The following is an 11083-nucleotide window of genomic DNA, read 5'->3' on the forward strand; positions in this document are numbered from 1 at the left end:
TGTTGCTTCATGCTGTTTGGTACAGGAAGTGATGTCACCAGCTGAAGTCCCACCCACCCTTCACCTGAACTGAGGGAAGGGCCAGACAGACGTCTGAACAGAAAGAGAAGAAAACACGGAAACATTCAGGTGTGTGAGTCAGTTACAGTCTTTATGTAAAGAAGAAAGAAAAAGGAGCATTCATTCTTAAAAGGTTTTCAAGATGGATGTTCAAGAGAATTCCCCAGGAGTTATGGGGTTGCTGAAGACATTTGACTCGTCTGAGTTTGGCAATTGGGAGAAAATAGGTTCTGGTGGATTTGGACAAGTGTACAAAGTACGGCACGTACAGTGGAAAACATGGTTGGCTATTAAGTGTCCTCCCAGTCTTCATGTGGATGAAAAGTGAGTGATTTTTTATTGTTTTATGTTATCCTCTTTAATGTGTATATGCCTCTGTGAAAAAAACAAGGTGTTTCAGCATCTGTTAATAACCCTATTTTTCTGAAGGGTGATTTGAATTTGTTTTTGTGTTATGGAAGTTTATAACTAGAAAAGCCAAACTTTTGGGATAATATTGGAAGTGAATTAACTGAATCTCACACACCCATTTTTATTGATCAAAAATAGTTTGAAGTTTTTGATCAAATATTTTGTACACTTGGTGAATTTGATCATTGAACTCTAAAAATTACACAGATTCATACCCAGGGCTTTTCTGATTTAAAAAAAGGACGGCGTTAAACCCTCTATAGTTATTTATCATCTGAAATACGTATTTGGGAGATTTAATGTAATTAACTTCCCATCCTTGTTTTTGAGTCACAGAATTGAATACGTATTATTGCCTTGGGGCATGACTATGCTTCCACCTGCCTTTATATATTTTGCACTTAAACTATTGTCAAACAGAAAAAGATATCATCAGGTATGATAAAATGACAATCCCTAGCCTTTCACTGATGTTTTATTTCCTAGTAATATGTGAGATGACCTCTATACAAATAGGTACAAGCATTACGTATGAATGAAGAAGACATTCATATGTGAACAGCTGGTTCTGTTTTAGACACAGCTGGTTCTAACTCCTTAGACCTGAAGTAAGTGTTCTAGCATAGAGGAAAAAACACTACAGTGGATTGAATTACTCTGTGTATACTCTTTCCTAAAGTATTAGTAGGCTAAACCAGATACATCAGTCAAATGTATCCTTCCTGCCCAAGATATGGATACACACGCACGCACGCACACACACACACACACACACAAACACACAGAGAGTTGTGTGTTTGCTAGTTGTTAGCTTTGTTCGTTACTTTTGGCCACATAAACAGATCAGGGTTAAATATCATAATTATGTCATACTAACTTAGGAACAGTATTAGGAGCAAAATTTAAATATTATATTGCATGACTAGAGATAATCTGTTGTTGACAATCCAATGTTTGTGTTGTGAGCACTTTGAGTAAAGTGTAAACCCATATATGAGACAACTTCTTACTTCTGTGTGCAAAGATCAGTTGTTGATAGAAGAATGTTAGTCCTGTGAGTATTCAGCACAGGCTAAGCATACTATCAGTGCATAACATCTGCACTTTACTCTTGTACATTTACTTCGACCAAGCCGTAAACGCAAAAGTGAGCTTTGTCCTCCATTAGCTCAGTCTGGCCTGTGTTTAGAGTAATAATGTGTGTGGCTGAAAAACCGGTTACACCGGGCCTTCATTTAAGAGGAGCTTTTGTCTGATTGTTAATGATTGAAGCGAGAGATTAGAGAAGCAGAATACACCTCTCTCTTTTCCTGTCCTTCCTATTCACCCTGTCCCCATTTCTCTTCACTATCCCCTTTTTGTCACAACAAACAGCTTTCATTTTTTGCTTAAAGAGCCTCAAGACAAGGAAAGATCCTGTCTTAAGTGTTGACATGAGATTTGGTCAGGTACATGAATGTGTAGTATTTTACATGATTAAATCACTGTGCATGCCACTATATTTTAAACATCTTTATTGGCATTGGTTATGTTTAGATGGTATAAAGTGTTACACTGATACAAATTGATCATACAGCATTTGATTAAGTATTAGCCCTTAACAATTGTGAGTCATGTTTTCCATCAGAGAGGTGTAATTCTTAACCTGATTGAATTTTTCATTGTATGTTACATATCTGTATCTGTATCAGATACCGTATCAGTATATGAACAGTTCTTGAAAATGCTATAATGTAATATGATTACAGAGCAGGATATTAAAGGATATTAAATTAAAGGATATACAATTTAATTAAAGAATATTAAAATTTAAGTGTACAACCAGATATGTCTATCATTTGAATAAATTGGAATGAAATTGATGTGACTACCTATATTAAACCAGATTCATACTGACAGTTCTCATACAAGTATGTGTGTGTATGTGTGTGTATGTGTGTGTATGTGTGTGTATGTGTGTGTATTTGTGTGTGTGTGTGTGTGTGTGTGTGTGTGTATGTGTGTTAATATTTAAATGCTTTCATCAGGCTAAAACTGATAAGGTCTCTTAAGTTTTGTGCTGGCTACGTGGGAATATGTCACCTGCTCACACTATTTAATTTAGAGTTATATATGATGGCATTCTTTCTCCGTTATCCCATTAAATCCAGGATTACAAAGTGATGCATGACAAGCAGGGAGTCGTTTGCACTGGTATCTCATAAATTCCTCACGATTACATTGTTTAGAGATTTACCGCCCTTTAGGCTTAACATGTCTGCCATCCAAATTAGCCATTAATTTACATGCACTGACATTTTAAAAACAGTCTAAAAGTCTTTAGTCAGCTAAGATCACACCAGTCATGTAATCACACATGCAAACACAGCAATAATGTGCTAAATTATATCATGGTTTAGTACAAGTATAGATTTGACTTTTCAGGCAAAGCTGCTGTTTTATACTGTATATATTACTATGTTCAGATGACATGTTTCAATTCACATAAACTACCATCTGTTTGAAAAATCTAGTTTTTCTCAGGTTTTAGGAGTTGTTTATATTTTTTGATCAAATACTAAACATTATGTATCATTAATACTGAAGTAATTGATCATCAATTTGATTTGAAGTTGTATACCATCTGTTTAAAGAGAGCGTGCCGAGCTCCTTGAAGAGGCCAATAAAATGGAGGCAGCAAAGTTCCGCTACATCTTGCCTGTATATGGCATCTGCAGTGATCCATTGGGCCTGGTAATGGAGTACATGGAGACAGGCTCTCTGGAGACACTGTTGGCTGCCGAGACACTGCCGTGGGTGCTGCGATTTCGTATTATTCATGAGACAGCAGTGGGCATGAACTTCCTGCACTGCATGAACCCACCACTGCTACATCTGGACCTGAAGCCTGCAAATATACTGCTGGATGCCCACCACCATGTCAAAGTATGTGTTATGTCTCGTGGGGTATCAAATGTAGGTTTTAATGACCTTACATGTAACTCTAATAACTTGAGTTAAGTAACTGCTTCTTAGTCTGTGAAGTTGTTTGCTAATAAATTCTAACATTTTACATATACACACATTACATTTAATGGCTTATAAAACATATTTTTATATATATATAACTTATATATATAGTGTTATGAGTATGCACAGTAATTTCATGGACATAGAAGTGTGTTAGATGTATAATATGAGTTTATTAGGTGAATTGGAAATGTAGTTTGGAAATGGGAATTTCTTCCTTAATGGCCTTAAACCTTTAGTTCCATGTGATTCCCCAAAGGCATAAATGCTTTCCCAGCCATTATCCCATATTTGCCTGTCCTCCTTATGGATGAGTAAGCATGGAGTGGGAGGATGGGTGGGAAATTACTTTGCTGGATTGAAAAGGATGGATGTAAATACATCCATCCTGGGCCAGCCTGAACAAGTTGGCTAAGCGGCTTTAATGCGCAGCAGGCACACACCTGCACAAATCCACACACTTAGTCAACAGGGCCTTCCCACCTCTCGGGGTGAGCAAAAGGCACAGCAACTCACAACCTACCTTTTCTAGAAATGGTGACAGTGACCCCTTTGTTTCTAATGCCACTGTGCCCACCACCAAGCAACCTCTCTCTCCACAGTTTTCACTGCAATGCAAGTACAAATCATTTGTTAGCATTCTGATGACATTACAGTAAACTCATTAAGTGGTCACAAAATGGCCACGAATTGTGATTGTTTAGCACATACTTCATTTTAAACTGTTTTTAAACATTCACCACATTTTTAACTTTTTGGCAAAGAAGACATAATAATTTGCAAAATAACAAATGGTATAATGGTTTGTTTACAGCGCCTTGGAAGCCTGTTATGCTGTTTTTGATTATTCTTTAATGTTTTAAAGTGTTTTTGAATAAACCAGAATTCTATAATGTTTAGGCTTGTGCATGTCAAATATCATATCACCTCTTGGTTCCTAGTCAGTTTAAGATGTATTGGTGGAAGATCACATTCACTCCCTAATTGGTTGAAAATGTATTGTGGAAAATAAACTGAACACACAGCCTTTATGTCTCACATTTATCGTTTCGTATTTTATTTTTAGATCTCAGACTTTGGCTTGGCCAGATGGAATGGCTTTGCAAGGAACGATGACATCAGTCGTGATGGATTTTGTGGCACTATTGCTTACCTGCCTCCTGAAAGGATCATAGAGAAGGAAAGGGTCTCTGATACCAAGCATGATGTCTACAGGTCAGTTTTTCTGGCATGGCATTATTTGAAAGATTGAAAGTTATAGAAGCATATGATCATATCGATAACATTTCTGTACATACATTGAAATCATTTCATATTGTGTTATATTTTGCAGTGTTTGCCCTGCTTTTTATGAGGCATTTTAATACTCAACTTATTTGTACTCTCTTTATACAGCTTCTCGATTGTTATCTGGGGAATTCTCACACAGAAAAAGCCATATCAAGGTAAGGTAGAGAACAATGATCCTGCTTGTCAGTGATTCAAGTGTCAACCATGGCCCATTTACTAATTACTAATTAGATCTACCGATTAGCCTGTTATTGTTAGGACTATTCAGTCTAAGCAATCGATGTTCACAGTACAATTTTGAGGTCAGTCAGTCCTACATGCTCTACAGGATGTATGAAAATCAGGTTAAGTTCATTTTTAATTTTCAAGGTCATATTTTATTAGCATTGCTGAGTGATTCTTTTTGTTTGGTTGTTTTTTCCCCTCAAGTCTGTCTTATACAGTATAGAATTATGTTTGACAAGAATAAAAATCACATCTTGAAGGCATTGTCTATGGTTTTAGTAACTGTCATTTGGTAATAATGACTGTTGAAATAGCTTAAATCCAAAATAGCTGTCTGTGTTTTTCTGTCACTGGTTGGCACAGGAGCATATGTGTGAACAAAAGTCTTCTGGAAAAAAAACAATCACATTTTTGTGTTGAATCAGAGACTTGGGAATATAAAGGACATCTTCAACCCCTCCACAATCTATTTTTCACTCTTCTGTGCCTCAGCTCAGAACAGTTACTCTTCAAGCGTTCAATTTTACTCACATGTATGCACCCTCACCCTTGTATGGGATAGTGTTGTGTGTATATATCATCTACTGTATCCGTCATGTAAACTAACACCGTGATTGCCTCCATTTTTACAGCAAAGTTAGTCCTATGTTTCTGAGCAAGCGACAGCAGTGATTTGAAACCTTGTTTATTTTGTGTCCTATAGGGGAGAATAACATTCTGCATATCATGGTGAAGGTGGTGAAAGGGGTTCGTCCAGACCTGAGCTCTTTGCCCCGCAGTCGACCTCAGGCGTGTTCAGGCTTTATAGCCCTCATGCAGAAATGCTGGAGTGGCTGTCCTGATGCCAGGCCAAGTTTCCAGGGTGAATGTCCCATATAACTCTTCCGCCATAGATATGTTTACAGTGTACAACAAAATGTTTTTCCACTGCATATATATATATATATATATATATATATATATATATATATATATATATATATATATATATATATATATGTATGTATGTATGTATGTATGTATATATATATGTGTATATATATATATATATATATATATATATATATATATATATATATATATATATATAATACAATATTAAGGAATTACATGTGGACTGTACAAGGATATTTTCGATAATTCAGTAGTCATAACATGAATTGTGTGTGTGCGTGTCTGTGTAAAAATGAAGTAATCTGATTTATTGTAAGATTGTTTGTTGTTGTCTACAGAGATTACATCTGAGGTAGAGGAGCTGTGTTCAAAACCCCATGATGAGGCCAGAGGATCAATGTCTGAGCCAGATTCCTCACCCTGTCCAGCTCCTGTGAGATCAGAACAGGTAACACCAAACACCAAATTGCTAAGATCCTATTTCTGAGACTATTCTGTTCTGTTTATTGTTATTTTTCTCTGTCTGACATTCTTATTCTTCCCTTCAATGTTGCTTTTTATCAAAACTCTGTGTACCAGGAAATCAGGTACCATGTAAAGATCTATGTCATTGCAACATGACAGCATAAAAAAAAATCTTGATGAGCATTTAAGGGTATTTGTCTGTCACAATCACAGCTCACCTATTGGGCAACTGTATGGCACGTATTATGTTCTTTAAGCACATACCATAAATGTTTTGTACCTTTTAGTTACATTACAGCAGGTCAAGGGAATCCAACTGGGCAGCATTGTTTAAGTGCAAATTAATTTCCTGAATCAGCAGAATATTTTGGAATACATGTATTAGTGTAAACGTTTCAAAAAGCGAGTCAAATACAAGAGTTTACAGTAATATCTCTCTCTGTAATTTGTAATGTTACATTTCAAAATAGGAGCAATATTACTTCTATTAGAGTTAATTAACTTCAGTGCATTATATTTGTTTGCTCTTGTGTTTAGGAGCAAAAGCCAGTAAGGCCAAAGTCAGCCATGTTACCAGAGAAGGACTACAGCCTTTCTGAACTGCTGAGTCAAATAGACTCTGGGATTTCTCGCAGCTTTGACCATGTTAAAGAGGACTGCCTGGAGAGCAAAGACAACACCAGCAAGAGACTGTCAGGAATCTCCTCTGTGGACTCCGCCTTCTCATCCCAAGGCTCCATCACACTCTCCTTTGAAAGGGAGAATTCAGTCAATGGTATGAGGGTTTATTCGACAATAATTCTCACATTGTTTTAAGATGTACTATGACCATATGATTGTTGCTTGCTTGCTTGTTTGTAACATTGGATTTTGGGGATTTTAGTATGTTCTGATACAATATATAGCTATACCAATAGGCCAGTTCATTTTTCTATATGAGTCCACCCTACTTATCAGTCTGAAAATCATCAGTTTAATAACTTTATATAAAAATATGTGTGTGTATATATAAACATACATACGTATGTATGTATATATTTTATTTTATTTATTTATTTATTTATTTTGTGGCCGGAAAACCTTAGGTCAGTTCAGTACTGTTGCTTGTTGGTTTTAAATGCAGATTCAAGAAATATATATATATTTTTTTTAAACACTCAGAGTCATGTGATCTACAAAAGAAGAAGCTATGTGAAGCCATTCGTACTGAAGACACAGCAAAACTAATGAAGCTTCTACAGCCACAGGATGTGGAGCTCCGTCTAGAAGGTGGCGGTGGCCTACTTCACTATGCTGCAACACTGGGCAATGAGGAGGCTGTGAAATTTCTACTTCTCAACAACTGCAGTGCTAATATGGCTGACTGGCGTGGTGCCACACCACTGCATGTGGCCGTGGAGAAGCATTTACGTAGTGTCACTGAGATATTGTTAAGCCGCAAAGGAACTGATGTGAATGCTAAAGACGAGGATCAGTACACAGCCCTGCATTTTGCCGCTCAGAATGGTGATGAGGCTCTGGCACGCCTGCTTCTGGAGCGAAGGGCATCAGCCAGTGAGGCAGATGCACAGGGGCGCACAGCCGCACATGTGGCATGCCAGCATGGGTGTGAAGGTGTTTTGCGTGTGCTCTTGAGTCGAGGCGCTGTTGACGCCCATGCTGCTGCCAAAGATGGGTGGACACCACTGCATCTGGCAGCCTGGCGTGGCCACTCCACCATCTCCAAGCTGTTGGCTAAGCAGGCAGGTGCCGATGTGGATGCGACAACCGCCGATGGCCGCACACCACTGCACCTGGCAGCACAGACAGGCCGATACAGGGTGGCACGTGTGCTGGTGGAGCTGGGTGCTAATGTGCAACAGACCTCAAGCCCCGACCTACGATCACCACTGCACGTTGCAGCCGAGACAGGCCACACGAGCACCGCACGCCTGCTACTGAAGCATGGTGCTGATATCCAAGGACGCACAGTTCAAGGCTGCACTGCCTTGCACCTAGCAGCTCAGCGCGGCCACTTGGCCACAGTAAAAATGCTCCTGGAGGAGGGTGCTGATGTCCGGAGTGCCAACCGTGCCCTGCGCACTGCATGTCATCTGGCAGCTGAAGCTGGTCATGTCCAGGTGTTCAGCGAGCTGCTGGAGAGGTGGCCTGAGGTAGTCACAGTGCAGGACGAGGACGGTTTAGCACCATTGCACCTAGCATTGCGGAGTGGACACATGGACATTACGCGTCTCTTGCTGAGCAACGGAAACACAGAGGCGGACATTTTGCATCCAGAACCCAAGAATCTGAACACTAAAACAGTTGAGGGGCTCCACAGGAAAGTACTTATCCTGAAACTCACCATGCCAAAGGGCAACAACTCTACACATGACTCAGCAGACACACAATTGCCCTCTGCACACTCTGCTATGACTAGCACAGAGACCTGATAGATTCGATAGTGTCTCTGGCTGCTATGTTGTGTAAGAAAATCTATGCATTGAAAAAAAAATCAATGGACTGTTACACTCTTTTGGTAAAGAGACTTTTAACTATCTATTTCCAATTTTTGTATATAATGTAATTATTTGGTTGGGGTCCTTTTAATATAAGTACCTCTTGAATATTTTTTATTTCTATGGATTTTTGGGGCTCTTGAAAGGTTTTCCAGCAGTAATAAAAAAAAAAAAACATTCCTGATTAGGAAAAGGATGATGTGTATATACACAAGTACTGTACATACTGTAGAATCTGGACCGATCATTGCTATGCCCTTTTCAGCAAGATCTTTTTGTCACAGCCATTCTTTTAACAGTTATCCGTTCACTGTTTGAGTATTGTTTTTACCATGTTATGTATTTGCCATTCATTCCTGGAAATAAAACACTCCAGGGAAATAAATGTAACCTTTAACATGAAAAATATAATGTATTAAATTAGCAGGTCATTGCTTAATATTGAGGTCAGATCATGAGCACCTGTACTCTGTTACCCCAGTGCCTAAATCCTGGCAGTGCTTCAAGGCTATTTCAAATCCACAAGGCTAATTATACCATTTAATACCTCTGGTCGCATGACAGCCAGAAGAGTATTTAGAACCACTTGGCTCCCACCATGGGAACAGGGCCTGAGGGGGATCACAGGTGATGTGTGGGTGGGGAGTGGAAATGGGGGCGGTAACTGTACATTGTGAATACCACCATGTCAAGACTGTTGGCCAATTCCTGAGACCACCTTATCTTTTCATCACTTTGTGAAAGCAGAGCACCGTGCCTCACTGACGCCACGAAGAGCAGAGCTTTCACAACCCACAATTAACTCAGAAAGGAACTGCAGCATGTTACTTACCTTGGCATTCATATCCTCCTTTATCCTGAATTTACTCACTGGTAAACTGTGTATTTGTGCATATGCTTGCATATACAAGCCAGGGCTTTGACATTTGTAATTAGATTAAAAAAAAAAAGACATTGTCATATTTTTATATTCAGAATTAAGTACCTACAGTATAGTGTTTAAACAGTTTTATGTTTTTGTATTTTGATGGTACAATAAAAGTACATTGTGTTTATTAAATGAAAAGTTGATATTTTTCTTTCATACATTTATTCATTTACACAATACACATAGGAACACTATAGAAAAACAAGCAACTCTTTACCCCCATACTCTCAACTAAGAATAAAGAACACAACGTATGACACAACATACAAGAAAAATGATTAACATAAATGAAACCAAATCAATGGTATTGCTCCTGTCCATGTCATCTTCCATGTTATCATATCCTTAACTGATGTCTCCCCAAATAACGGAAAATCACACTGTTCCCTATATATATGTGTGTGTGTATGTGTGTGTGACCTTCAGGGCTTAACACTCTTCGGGAACCATTTCATACAGGCCTTCATTTTCATGTTGTTTAATGTATAATCATTAGCCTGAGCGAAATGAGAGCTTTAGAGATCTCTGATGTTATGGAGTATGTTTTTTTTTTTTTTTTTTAATCAATTCAATTAAGTGTCAAAACAAATCGCACTGGTGTTTTTCCCCTGAGTTCTAATAATTTCGTATTTAATTTTAAAATGTTCTAGTCAAATGCTCTAAAAAATATATGTTTATGCATCCATGAATATCATGTTTTATTTGCTCTGAAGAAACTAGAAAATTAATATTCAAAAGTCCAGATCAAACAGTAGTCAATTCAGCATTCAAGCAGTGGAATATGTGACTGTACAATTAAACATTACAGCAGTGGCAGAACAATTGATAGATGTCAGTACTAAAGTAAAAAAAACAGAATACAACAAATACAATCAAGTAGAGTTCTTTTCCTAAGAACAGGCTGCTTTACATTATGCTTTTATTCAGTCTAGCCCGGAGATCCATGTATTTCTTTATGACTTCCTTCCTGATCTACACTGCTTACTCACCCTGCACCTAACCAAATATGTGTATAAGTACACCTCGCAAGTAATAAAAAGAAACAAGATGACACAATTTCATACTTGATATAGCCACAATCTAAATGAAATTGTAAAAGAGCAGGCAGTGGTGGCTCAAGTGGTTGTTGATCAGATCATCAAAGTTCAAGCAACACACCACTAAGCTGCAGCTGTTGGGCCCCTGAGCAATGCCCTTAATTCTCTAAGCTCCAGGGGTGCTGTATCATGGCTGATCCCGTACTCTGACCCTAAACTCCAAAAAAAAAGCTGGGATATATGAAGAAAGAATTTCACTGTGCTGT

General features: G+C 38.2%; 1 protein-coding gene across 2 annotated transcripts; it reads left to right on the forward strand.

Annotated features, from left to right (window-relative positions):
- Positions 1-51: 51 nt before the first annotated feature.
- Positions 52-9918, forward strand: ripk4 (receptor-interacting serine-threonine kinase 4). 2 transcript variants are annotated; one of them, XM_027138388.2, is made up of 8 exons: positions 52-384; positions 3105-3396; positions 4547-4695; positions 4876-4925; positions 5699-5857; positions 6228-6337; positions 6892-7129; positions 7516-9918. In XM_027138388.2, exons 1-8 carry the CDS (start codon positions 203-205, stop codon positions 8784-8786), a joined length of 2451 nt encoding a protein of 816 aa, XP_026994189.2. In that variant the 5' UTR covers positions 52-202; the 3' UTR covers positions 8787-9918. The 2 variants fall into 2 exon arrangements, with proteins under 2 accessions (XP_026994189.2, XP_047660419.1); XM_047804463.1 differs by having other exon boundaries at positions 253-384; positions 3084-3396.
- Positions 9919-11083: the final 1165 nt, after the last annotated feature.

Source organism: Tachysurus fulvidraco, chromosome 20 (genome assembly GCF_022655615.1).
Source record: "Tachysurus fulvidraco isolate hzauxx_2018 chromosome 20, HZAU_PFXX_2.0, whole genome shotgun sequence".
Taxonomy (NCBI): Eukaryota; Metazoa; Chordata; class Actinopteri; order Siluriformes; family Bagridae; genus Tachysurus; species Tachysurus fulvidraco.